Source organism: Hippopotamus amphibius, chromosome 2 (assembly GCF_030028045.1).
Source record: "Hippopotamus amphibius kiboko isolate mHipAmp2 chromosome 2, mHipAmp2.hap2, whole genome shotgun sequence".
NCBI classification, from domain to species: domain Eukaryota; kingdom Metazoa; phylum Chordata; class Mammalia; order Artiodactyla; family Hippopotamidae; genus Hippopotamus; species Hippopotamus amphibius.
Genome location: NC_080187.1, coordinates 136,262,569 through 136,276,136, shown reverse-complemented (window position 1 = coordinate 136,276,136; position 13,568 = coordinate 136,262,569). Strand labels below are relative to the sequence as shown.

Here is a 13,568-nt window from a genome sequence, read left to right as displayed (position 1 = left end):
AGAATCCCACAATGGGTACGTCCTTCCCTAACACCGTATTTGACGGTTGGAGTTCTAAACAACTCGCTGTGATATAAGCTTATGTGGATGAGTTGAGTGGTTTAGAGAAGTAACCTATTGGGATAGTTCTAGAAACTCTGGTTGGCAACCACAGAGCTTCAGTTTAGTGACCACAGAGACGCAAAATGACAGACCACAGAGGAGAGAAAACAACCTACAGCTTGCAAAATTAAACAAGTGCATCAGTTTCTCTACCCTTCAATTATGTGTTCTTTACTATTTTTGTTTTATCTCAGAAATCATTGCTTGACATAGATGGTGTCGGCGAGACAAGCATGTAAACCATGTCCCAGCGTCCTTCGTGGGATTGGCCCCTTTTTTCTTTTTCCTTCCCTCCTTCCTGTACCTAACTATGCTCTGATCCTGCCCTGAGGCACTGGGAACACAGCAGTCAACCAAACAGACAACAGTGTATTTCCTCGTGAAGATCCTGTTCTCGGTGGTGGTGGACTACGGATATATTCGGAAAGTGATAGATTTAATGGAGAAAAATAAAGCAGAGGAGGCACTTAAGGAGTGCTGGGGTGGCGGTGTGATCATTTTGAACACAGTAGTCAGGAAATATCTCTTCTGAGAAGATAACATTTATGCGAAGACCTAGAGGAGGCGAGGAAGCAAGTTGTGCACCTGTCTGGAAAAAAAGCATTTCTACAGGAGAGAACAGCCAGCACACAGGTTCCAGGGAGGCAGGAACGTACCTGGTGTGTTTCAGGAAGAGCAGGAAAGCAGTGTGAGGGGAGAGGATGATAGGAGGTGTCAGAGTTACTTCTGAGGATGTATCACATGGGCTTTCGCTTCCTGCCAGGCAACTGTGCTACCATAGCAACTACCCAGGGTGCTGGAAGAGCAGATGTAAAGGAACCCTGCGGGCTCAGGGCTGTGTTGCTCACAGGCAGGGCAGGATGAAATCCATAGTATATAGGTGATGCTTGCTGTACCTGCTGTGGACACTGGGAATAGCAATAAGGAGGGTTGCCTCAAATGGGAACTGTGGAGGAAGCGGGCACAGGTTGATAAGCTGTGTGGAGAGGGGAAGACAGCACTGTCCCAAGATAGATTATACCTTGATTGTCTCTCTGTTATTGTAACAGTGCCAGTGGGGAAGTGGTGGTCAGGATGACGGGAGGGACTTGGGTTGCTACCCACCTTCATTGAGTTGTTTTCTCCAGTCTTCCCAAACACACCCACTGTCTTCATAACAATAAAAATAATAGAATAGCAACACCAATCTGGTAACACCCAGAGTGGTTATGTGTAAGAAACTCTGCAAAATGCAATATAAATGTCATCTCATTGGACCGCATCTGTTGGGCTCACTCTTTATACAAAGAGCCTTGTGCAGTGCCAGACCCAAAGAAGGTACTCAGTAGATATCTTTGAATGAATGAATTTTTCTCCTAACAACCTACAAGGCTAATACCTTTTTTGCCCCTTTTAGAGATGTTCCCGTGGTCATAAACTTTAAGTTAAGTAAACTTTTCAAGGACACAGAGCCAGGAAGTAGCAGAAGTGGAATTCAAAGGTCCTTGTGACTCCAGAGCTTTGTCTACTGCTGTGCAGGGCTGGCTGTCTGTATATCAGGCAAGGTCTGCTTTTGGATCCTCCTGGTTCTGGGCACAGTTATGGTGCAGTGAAGAGTAGATACCTAGGACTGAGATGAAGGGCTAACTCTCTTGCTTCTCTTTGGCAACCATCTAGCCTCTTAGCTCTGGCTTCCAATTTGTAAATTGTAAAGTACTAATAACAGCACATGGACATCTTAAAAGAAGTTAGTAGGAGTGTGTGTTTGTAAATTATGTGGTGCTGAGCAAAGTAAAGGGGGGACCATTAATCTTTTAAAGTATCTAGTGCTAACAGTAATGAAAACAATTATGGAAGGTCAGTGGGCAAATATTACTGAATATGGTAAGAAAAGTTTAATATACCAAGGCTGGCAAACTTTCTCTCTAAAGGACCAGGTAATAAGCAGGCCCAGCTTTGTGAGCCATTGATCTTTCTCTGTTGCAATTACTCAACTCTGGTGTTGTAGCATGAAATTAGCCATAGAAATATATATGTGTATATAGATATATGCATAGGCAACGTATGAATGAGTAGGTGCGGCTGTATTTCACAGTTTAAACTTGGCAAAAACAAGTGTTGGGCTTTACTTTGCTGGTGTAGGTAGTGAATATGTGTCTACACACACCTGACTTACATTTTGTATATTGGATAATATTGCAGGTAACCACTTTCAGTGAACAATCTTGGGGGTGGGGGGAAAATAAATGTGTATACTTTGATTGTATGATCAGTAAACTCCTAAAAAGTTGTATAAAAAATTGAATACAAGTAGACTCAGCTATTTGGTAGACCCAGATTTTTCTGAACGGGCCTTCTAATTTTGACCTCTGATTGCCACATGAATTATTTTAATTCTGTCCCTGTATCCAGGCATCGCTTAGTGGTCTGTCTGGCCATCTGATCCTCTCTGCTGCTTTTGCTACTTCCTTTACCCCGTAGGTGTCTGTGTCTGTGACTGCTCTCGTCCTGAATATTCATACTCTTTTTTTTTTTTAATTTTAATTTTATTTATTTATTTATTATTTTTTGGGGGGTACACCAAGTTCAGTCATCTGTTTTTATACACATATCCCCGTATTCCCTCCCTCCCTCGAGTCCCCCCCCACCCTCCCTCGAGTCCCCCCCACCCTCCCCGTCCCAGTCTTCTAAGGCATCTTCCATCCTCGAGTTGAACTCTGTTTGTTATACAACAACTTCCCACGGGCTATCTGTTTTACAGTTGGTAGTATATATATGTCTGTGCTACTCTCTCACTTCGTCTCAGCTTCCCCTTCACCCCCCGCCCCCTCAAACCTCGAGTTCTTCAGTCCATTCTCTGCATCTGCGTCCTTGTTCTTGTCACTGAGTTCATCAGTACCATTTTTAGATTCCATATATGTGAGTTAGCATACAATATTTGTCTTTCTCTTTCTGACTTACTTCACTCTGTATGACAGACTCTAGGTCTATCCACCTCATGACATATAGCTCCATCTCATCCCTTTTTATAGCTGAGTAATATTCCATTGTATATATATGCCACATCTTTATCCATTCATTTGTTGATGGACATTTAGGTTGCTTCCATGTCCTGGCTATTGTAAATAGTGCTGCAATAAACATTATGGTACATGTTTCTTTTGGGATTATGGTTTTCTTTGGGTATATGCCCAGGAGTGGGATTACTGGATCATATGGTAGTTCTATTTGTAGTTTTTTAAGGAACCTCCAAATTGTTTTCCATAGTGGCTGTACCAACTTATATTCCCACCAGCAGTGCAGGAGAGTTCCCTTTTCTCCACACCCTCTCCAACATTTGTTGTTTCCAGATTTTGTGATGATGGCCATTCTGATCGGTGTGAGGTGATACTTCATTGTGGCTTTGACTTGCATTTCTCTGATGATGAGTGATGTTGAGCATCTTTTCATGTGTTTGTTGGCCATCTGTATGTCTTCTTTGGAGAAATGTCTATTTAGGTCTTCCGCCCACTTGTGGATTGGGTTATTTGCTTTTTTGGTATTAAGCTGCATGAGCTGCTTGTATATTTTGGAGGTTAATCCTTTGTCCGTTGTTTCATAGGCCACTATTTTCTCCCATTCTGAGGGCTGCCTTCTAGTCTTGTTTATGGTTTCTTTCGCTGTGCAAAAGCTTTTAAGCTTCATGAGGTCCCATTTGTTTATTCTTGATTTTATTTCCATGATTCTAGGAGGTGGGTCCAAAAGGATCTTGCTTTGATGTATGTCATAGAGTGTTCTGCCTATGTTTTCCTCTAGGAGTTTTATAGTGTCTGGCCTTACATGTAGGTCTTTAATCCATTTTGAGTTTATTTTTGTGTATGGTGTTAGGAAGTGTTCTAATTTCATTCTTTTACATGTTGCTGTCCAATTTTCCCAGCACCACTTATTGAGGAGGCTGTCTTTTTTCCATTGTATATTCGTGCCTCCTTCATACTCTTAATGAGAGATGTGAGTTAAGTAATTAACTATGTATTATATCAATGTATATATCATTTGCTCTACTCATCTACTTGAATAGAGTATTTCCCAAAGACCATCTAAGTGATCTTCTCAGCCAACTTGTTACTCTTATTACTTAGCTTCCTGCATGTGGGTTTATGTCTTCCTCCACTCAAGTTTCAACAGCCAGTGGTTGTTTACATTGCTTATTATTTGACTTCCTGTGTATCCTTCATGGTAAGATCCTTCAGACAGCCACGTGGGAGGTGCTATTTGTACAAGATCACATTTAGTGTACACAGAGGAAAATGTTGTTTTTTCACATCAGTGTCTTGCTCTTAAGATCCTTAGTGGCTAGAGGAGATTTTCTTCTCTTAGTCATTGACCCATCCATTCTACTATCTCCTCATTTTAATAAATTTGCAGTATTGTGTGTATTACCTTGTATGTATTTACATACCTTCCCGTAAATTTCACTTTAGCAAGGTAAAATGGAAATATCAATGTAAGTTTGCTGTCATTAAGAAAAACACACATATGCACTCACGCACATGCATGCACAAATCCCACTTTTCTGAAAGGTTAAAGTGAGAGTTGTGTGAGAGCTGACTAGCCTCATGCCAACATGTTAATGCTGAGTTTCTGGATTTTTGTATATAATTAGAGAGTTTTGTCATATTAAGACTTTTCAGCATTGATGATATTCAAGATTATTTGTCTTTTCCTGGTATGTCCTTGGAAGCATTTGTTTAAAATGGTTAAAACCAGTGCTTAATGGATAAACAAACTATGATACGCTCATAATGATGGAATTATCATTCAGCAGTTTTTTAGAAAAGAACTATTTATACACATGCCAACTTGAATGGATTTCAGAGGCATTGTGCCAAGTGAAAGACATCAGCCAGTGTCAAAAGTTTGCATGTATTCCATTTATACCATATTCTGGAAAAAGGTGAAAATATAGCATGAGGACAGGTCCGTGACTGCCATGGATTAGGGGTGAGGGAACAATTGATCACAGTGGGATCACATGCAGGCGTATTTTTGGGGGAACTCTGTGTCCTAATAGTGGTGGTAGTTACACAGATATATACATGTTAGAGTCATCGCACGGGACACACATGTCAAAAGCCACTTTTACTCTGTTAACTTTTTTAAAGTAAAATTTAAGAAATGAGAGTGCTTGACTATGCTTGTTGAGAACATCAACAAAACATCTTCTAATGGTGGCAGATACCAGGGATTCCTATAAGAAAAATACTAATTCTAGTTTTTTAATGAAAAATTCACTGATGCAGTTACTAGGTTTACAGAGACGCTGAAAATAACGCAGCTTCTACTCAGGGGACAATACCTTTGGCTCCGTGCAGAGTGTAGGGGAATATTCAAGGTTATGTGTCCCCCAGCGGCTGTCACCCGGTGCTCCGGTGCTTTTGTAGCCTTGCCTGTCTTCTTTATGGTCATTGCTTTCCTTGGTGTGTATATACGGTGTGTGACAGTTACGGGGGCTGTGGGAACCATAACTTTAGGTTCTGTGACTTTTCTGTGAGTAAAACCAGCCGTAATGTTGAATTAATGTCATTCTTCACATTTAATTTCCACGTTGTTCTAAGTGGAAGACTTATCGTGTATTTGAATAAAAGCTCCGTGTTCGTCTTTGATAGTGTGTAAATGATGGTGGGGATGTGGGCTCATTTTGTCACTGAATGAACGTGATCATTAAGTACAGGGAGGCTCCCCTGAGAGAGTGTGTGCGGTGTGCAGGTCTGAGGGGTGATGCTTTTTAAGAAACATCCATTCTTTCTATTTGACAGTAGAGGCTACGGGACCACACGTTCCTTGACTCGTAACCACGCACTTTAAGTAGGAATTCCCATCCCAGCATCGGCACTTTTGTGGAACTGCCTTCCAACCGGGTTGGTTACGTGGAGCTTTTCATAAAACTGGAGACACTGACAGGGTGAGCAGGCTGCAGAGATCAGACAGCAGGTGTTACTTGTTGGTTCTGCACAGGAAGACCTGATTGGGCTGTTTTGGGTTTTGCAGATCAGGCAGAAGAGGAATCGCTGAGCTTCCAGGAGATAATTGTGAGGAGGGGTAGTAGTGTAAAAGGCACGAGGAGAAGTCTTTTGAAATTGGGAGGGTTGAATAAGATTTGATTGTAATCACAAAGTGGTCTTCAGGCTGTTCTGTCCCACTCACCTGGCTGTCATTTTACACATAATACAAGTAGGAGGTACCAACTGGGAACCGGAATGGGGAGAGGACCAGCAGAGGCCCAGCTGCCTATTTCTTTGTCCGCTGTCAGGTGAAGCCTGCGTTGGGAGTGAAGGCTCTTTGTCCAGTAGGGCAGTGGTGGTACTTCCAGAGCTTGGGGGTGGTGGAGCTCCAGTGATTGAAGAGCTGGGGTCCTTAGAGAAAGGTCCATGTGTCTGAAATCACCCTGGGTCCTGTGTGAATTTGAATTGAATGAAATGTATTCACAGTCAACAGACATTTGAGCTGGGATTGGGAGAAAGAGGCAGATGTGATGGGAGACGCACAGATGCAAATACGTGTAGGGCCTCTGTGCTCCCTGGTGAGGGCTTGGGAGGCTCCCCGAGACTTGTGATCAGGGCCCGTTTCTGCCTTGCTGTGACATTTCTTGGTGTCACTGCATGCAGGGGGGTGGACCAGAGAGCCCGGGCTTGTTTGAAGCCCTTCGTCAGCCATCTTAGGGCCTGAAGAAGTGCCCTGTTGCTCTAGAGTCCAGGTTCTGCTGCTGCCTGAGCTCCACTTGAGGGGGTGGGGGGGGGGAGAGAGAGAGAGAGAGAGAATGTGTGTGTGTGTGTGTGTGTGTGTGTGTGTGTGTGTGTGTGTGTGTGTGTGTGTGTGTGTGTGTGTGTCTTGGAGGGCAACCTGCCTTCCACCCAGTCAGGATCTCTGAGTTGTGCCAGGATCTCCCTGATTGGTGCTGTGGGTGGGAAGGAGCAATTATCACAGTGCACCTGGTCTCCATCTTCACTCCCCAAAGCTTCCTGGTCATCTAAGCAATCTCCGCAGGCCTGCCGCCTGTGTCCAAATTCACCCATAACTTCAGAGTTACTCAGCCTTGTTTGGAGGGAGAAATCTCATGTTTTCCCACAGGAAATCAGCCCTGACTAAGTGTCTGACAAACAGAAACGTAGCCAAAATTCTGGGAGACCTTTTGCTCATTTCCCTTCCACCGTGCCTTTCCATCCAGGCAGCCATCCTCACACCTAACCCAGAACCTTCATAAAATCCCAGAGCTTCTCTGGACCCCACATTGGTGCACATAAAACCTGATACAGTGCAGGTGTCTGCTGCATCCCATACGACCTGCTGAACCACACTCACTTCATTGCTCCGTGGCACCATTTCCTGGGCTGGCAGAGGCATAATTAAGTAGGAAACATAGACACCTCCCAATCTGAGGTCGTTTGTTGAGAATTTGCATTTCCTCCTCTTTCAGTGGTTCTTGTACAGTTGCTAGACCTGTGAGGTTATGGTTGGAGGAAGGTCTTTGTGGTCATATTTGAAATGTGTCCTACTTGAGTGATAAGCTCAGGTCTCTGGTACCGGATCTGCCCTTTTCTCTTTGATGGCTGGGGGCCAGGCAGGCCCCTGATGGAGGGACCGGGCAGGCTGGCCCTGCTGCTCCCACTGCCTGCCCTGGAACAAAGCTGCTGGCACGGTAATGGTTTGGATGAACTGCGGTTGCCTCAGCGGCCCCGCAGGAGGGCAGAATCGACCTTATCCACACGCTGATCAGTGACTAAGAGGGCAGAGGCTGTAGCCAGATGGATTCCAGTGAGTCAGCCTTTTACTGCCAAGACTTGCCACACACTCCGGAAGGCAGTCCGCACATCTGAAACTGAGTATGCAAATGGCAGCTTCAGAGGGAAAGACCTGATAAAGGATATCCTTGAAGGTTGATATTCTTTTGCTTTTTTTCAAAGCCAAGTTATTATTATTTTTTCTTCTTGTTTACAGAAACTCTGTGGAAGTGGTGATCTGAATGCTTCTCTGACATCCCAGCATTTCGAAGAGCAATCTGTAAGTGACGTTTCTGAAAAACAAACAAAAGCCAAAGTACATGCTGTAAATATTTCTTATCAAACATCTGGATCTCTGCCTCTTTTATTTCTAAAGGATGCTGAACTGTATCCACCCCCAAAGGCAGGCCTTGCAAATTGTGGCTGGAAAAGATGAATTCAGTGTCTATCGATTTGTCAGAGTGGGATAGATTCTTCTAAAAATACAGAGCCGTGAAATTGAGTGAGATGGTACAGGAGACAAAGCCATTTTGAAGTGCTTTGAAATGTGGACCGAGAAACTTTCAAAGGAAGGCTGTCGAGAGTAGCTTAACCACAGGTCAATTAATTGAAAGTCAAATACGTGAATAATAAATCACTTTACCTGTACTTTTTCTCTCAAAAGACACAAATTTGCTCTTTGCAGAACTTGAATTGGATTTGTTCAAGAAATATTCAAAAACAGACTCGAGTTTGGTGTTATTAGCTTATAGGAGTTGAGGCATAGCTGGAGAGGGAAGTGAACTCGGTGGGGGGAGGTGAGACTGTGTGGGTAAGTGTAGGAAACGGTATCATGGGGACCAAGGAGTGAAAGGAAAATATGCCACAGGCGGGAAAACAGAGAGGAAATGTGTCCCATATGGACCCAGGGGAGGGGCACGTGCAGATGGGCTTGGCTCAGTAGGTGATCAGCTGAGTAGCTGAGAACTGGAAAGTTTCTGTTACATGTGCAGGAGGTGCACCTGAACTGATGCAGGCTGGTGAGGCGAGGGGAGAAGAAGAGGCAGACGTCACACATCCGAGCTGGGAGGTGTGGACCAGAGTGGTGTGCTCTGTTCTCTTGGGGTGCTCCACCGGGAGCCCTAGGATAAAGGATCCTGCAGGACACGCTGAGTTGAAGGGGATGTCCGATGTCGGTGTGCAGCTTACCTGCTTCTTCTTGGGAAGTTAATGTTGCGAAGCTATTGTCATGAATTCTCATAGAATCCCACTGGGGAGAAGGATGAAGAACACTGTGACCAAGTTGTCAACATGGGTGGGAGTGTGGATGATGCTAGATTTGCCATTACAGTGGTCACCCTTTCTCCTTAAATGAAGAAGTGTTTCCGACATTCTTTTTCTTGGGCCCAAGATAATTGACTTCACTGACTTCTCCATCTGTGCAGACTCTCGGGGAAGCCGGCGATGGCTTGAGTAACCTGCCCAGCCCTTTCGCCTACCTCCTCACCATCCACCTGAAGGAAGGCCGGAACCTCGTGGTCCGCGATCGCTGCGGTAAGGCCTGGCTCTGGGCGCCCTTGGTAGCGGGCAGACCTCTTCCTCTCAGCCCTCCTGTCAACCTTGCTAGTCACCCTTTTCTGTCTCAGCATGGTTGGTGCTAGACTGGAGCTCGAATCCAAGCTGCTTCAGGTATCAGGGTATTTGCAGTGAATTACTGAAACACATGGAATCATTCTGTCCTTTTCTATGACTAAATTAATAATCATCAAATATTGATCATCACATAAAGTTATTGTAAAATGAAATAAGATCTCTGTAAGTGCTTTATGGCTGGCGTATAACAACTGCTAAAGTAAATGTTTCCTTGATCCGAGCTTACTTCTCTATGAGAAATATGTGAATACATCCTTGATCTGTTAGCACACATAAACGGGGATGGAAATGCCCTTTGAACCACCCTTCTTCCTGCCCTGCCATCTCACTGGACCCCCCTCCCTCTGGATAGCATCTGTTATGATGTGATAACATATGTGATTGATTTGTTTACCTTTGTTACCTCTTTCTGTGCATTTACACACACACACATATATTTCTTAATTAAAAGGATATTTTAATATTATTCTGCAGTTATTCTGCATATTCCATATTCTCTTGCACTGTTTTTTTTTTACTTTACAATATGAATTAAAGATTTTCCATGCTTTTCCATGTAACTGTATCTCCTTTTATTATTTATTTATTTGTTTGTTTTTAAATTAATTTTTGACTGTGTTGGATCTTTGTGGCTGCTTGTGGGCTTTCTCTAGTTGTGTCGAGTAGAGACTACTCTTCGTTGTGTGTGGGCTTCTCATTGTGGTGGCTCCTCTTGTTGCAGAGCACAGTCTCTAGGCGTGTGGGCTCAGTAGTTGTGGCATGCAGGCTCAGTAGTTGTGGCTTGAGGGCTCTAGAGCACAGCCTCAGAGGTTGTGGTGCACAGGCTTAGGTGCTCTGCAGCATGTGGGATCTTCCCGGACCAGGGATGGAACCCATGTCTCATGCATTGGCAGGCGGATTCTTAACCACTGCACCACCAGGGAAGCCCCCTCCTTTCTTTTAAATGCTACATAGTATTCCATAGTCTGAGGTGTTATTTATCTGTTTCACTGCTGCTGGTAGCTGTTTTTCTTACTTTCTCAGCCATATAAATGATGCTGTAATAAACATCCTGGGTGTGGCTCCAGGCACACATAAGAATATATCTTAGATTAAAAATAGTGTATATTTAAGAGCAGACAGTGGAGCCAGGCTGCCTGGCCTCAAACCTTGTTTTCTCCATTTACTGCTATTTGATTCAAGAAATGTTCCTGGACCCCCTTGTGACTTAGGTTCCCCATCTGTAAAACGAGAACAGTAATACTGACCTACCTTATATTATAGGCTTTTAGGAGGATTGAAGGTAGTGACTTAAAACTATGTTGGGCTTCTAGCACTTAATAGAAGTTAACTATTGTGAGCAGCTCGGGACAGAATCTAGAAATGCAATTGCCGGATCCTGAAGATGCACATTTTCAAATTTAAGAGATACTGGCATGTGGCCCCCTGACAGGTACAGAGTATGTCCTCTCCCACACTGTGGCTCTGTGTTCCCTACCTCGTCCCCATTGAGCATTGACTTTTATCACTCTGCTCGGTGTGGGCAGTCTTCTAGGTCCAGTGTCCACTTGTTTCAAGGTGTACTTGGTGGATTATGACGGTGATGGACGTGGCCACGTGCAGCTGCTCTTCTGTGAATGTCCTTCTGTATCGTTTACCCAGTTTTCCATCGAGTTTTTCCTCCTAAATTTTTGTCAGTCTTTACATTTTTCAGCATTCATTTGTTTGTTGGGGGTTGCTGTTTCTTTTTTTCCCCAGTCTGTTGTTTACCCCTCATTTCTATGGCCTCTTTTGTCCTTCAGAGGTTTTACATCTCATGATAGGTGAAGATATCTATTTTTTCTTTGTTGTCTTTTTGCATTTATTTTGTTTAGGAAGTGGGACCTTTTTATTCTAAAGAATTATGTGTCTTTCTCCAGGTCTTTGCCAGTCTCTCCTGCTAGCTCCTCTCTACTCTGTTCTGAAAAAACTGTGAAACAGAGGAAGGGGCTCCCTTCCATTTGTCTTGTGTCTCTTACCTTTTGTTTTTCATTCTTGCCATTCCTTTTTTTTTCTCAGGGAGAGTTCCTCAGCTGGGCTTCCAGCGCACTCGTTTTCTCATCAGTTGTTAGGACCATTGTGATATTTGTTCATATTTTGAGTTGTCTTTTTTTTTTTTTTTTTTTTTTTTCATTTTTATAACAGTCTCTGTTTGTTTCATCCATGCGATGGTGCTGTCAGCTTTGAGAGTGTTATGTATACACTGAAAGTCTCCTGTTCGGTGCTTTCTCCCTTGGATGTCCTGTGGTTGTGTTTTCCATTCCTCTTTTTACTTGTGTGCCCCAGTTGCCATCTGGGGATGCTGTCTTTGCTCACTGTGTCCTGACTTCACGGAACGTGAGCAGGCTTGGGACAGGCAGCCAGACAGGGAGAACCAGTCGCTCAGGCCAGCTTCTGGTGGTCCCCTGTCATGCAAAGCCTTCCTCTCTGGCTTCCTGCCTGTGCTCCCTGTTCCTGCTTGCAAGTGCCTTTGCTGGTCACTGCTCAGAGCCAAAGGGTCAGGACAGTGCTGGCCCATCCAGCTGCTCTGTGTGTGCTGTGCCAACCAGGCACCCTGGTACTTGCTCAGGCCATCACCCGCTTCCTGTATCCGCTGCCTCCACTCTTGGAGCCTCCCTGGTTCACCTGCCCTCCTGTCCTCTTGGCCCACCTCTGCCCCTGAAACTTCTTCTGCTGTGACTTTCTACTGCTCCTGTTTGGACTGTGGGTCCTTCCATCAATCTGATCTTTCAGGGCTGCATATACCCAATTTTTTAAAAATAAAATTACTATCTTTTTCTTTCTCTCTGTCTTTTTGTAATTTCTCAGGATTTCAAAATAGTGAACAAATTTCACTTTCTACTTGTTGGTAAATGTGTTTTCTCTCAAAGTTATGATTTCTTATCCATCAGTTGTGCAACTTTGTGTGTCCTCTCCTTGGAGAGGACTATTATTATAAATGTCTGCATCTTAATACATAGCTCTCTTAAGGTTATTTTGAATGCTTTGGGGCAGATAGCATTTCGTACCTGAAATCACTTCTAAGGGGCATGGTCGTAAACCGGAACGAGGTGACTGCCTGCAAGTGTCCTGACTTGCTTGGAACCTGCAGCGTCCAGTGGACACTTCTGTCAAATGATGATCCTTGTGGAGCGCGATTTGGGAGGGGAAGTATGTTCCACAGATAGCACATTTAACTGTACTGGAAAGAACGTGCTCCAACCCTGTAAAGTACATGTCCTGTTCTAAATTTTTGGAAAGCTCCAATATAATATGTAACTTTGGGGCTGTGCCCAGGCCTTGGACCTCTTCCAAGGCCAGGTGCCTCTTTTCCAGTTTTGCCATCTGTTCTGGTTATTTATCCCTTATTGATGTGAGTGATCTGGCTGCACCCTCTTGATGTATCACACTGGTACGCTTGCAGCAGGTACCCAGAAGATGGTCAGTAACCTTGGCAGACGATTGAGGAGCCATTGCCTACCTCAGAAAATGACCGAAACAATGGGGTTTATAAGCGCCTGCTCCACACCTCACTGTTTCAGGGCCAAAGGAGAGACTGTAGTCTGTGCTCTAATCCCATCAAAATCATCTTTATCTGCATAGTTTCATCAGAGTTAAACATCGGTATGACAGTTTGGCTTTATCTTGTATAAACCTAATATAATCCAAGGATAAATACCTGGTAAGCAGTATAGATCATAACCTGTTCTAGCACCTATATGTTTTATAACCGTAGTAATTGTTCCTGGCTCTTTCAATTTATTGGGAAGATAAATCATTATCTGTTAAGAAAACATCCCCCTCCCAGCAAGTGCTTTTTCTATACTTTGCAGAGCGGTGTGCCTTCCTTGCTGTGACTGTGTTCATTACTGCTTGACATGCACACGTGTTAGGTAGTGATCAGAGCATGTTTGACGCCCACTGTGGATGCTGCAGGGATGATACTCCTGTGTTCCCCATCCTGCCTCCTTTGCCTGGGACCGACGTGACGTATCACTATGGCGATATTTTCTGTGGCGCCCAAACCAACCTCAGAATTTTATCAAGCACAGTCCTTTGGACCAGTTGTTCTCAAATTTGAGTGCCCATCAGAACAACCTA

The 13,568-nt window shown here is 44.0% G+C and overlaps 1 protein-coding gene across 6 annotated transcripts in view; it reads left to right on the top strand.

Moving 5' to 3' along the window:
• Positions 1-13,568, top strand: part of MCTP2 (multiple C2 and transmembrane domain containing 2) — a 235,841-nt gene that overhangs the window by 61,268 nt on the left and 161,005 nt on the right. For all 6 annotated transcript variants that reach the window (XM_057721327.1, XM_057721324.1, XM_057721326.1 and 3 more), the window contains exons 3-4: positions 8,056-8,118; positions 9,263-9,371. In XM_057721327.1, the coding sequence (XP_057577310.1) occupies positions 8,056-8,118; positions 9,263-9,371 (172 nt within the window). The remainder of the gene's footprint in view (positions 1-8,055; positions 8,119-9,262; positions 9,372-13,568) is intronic.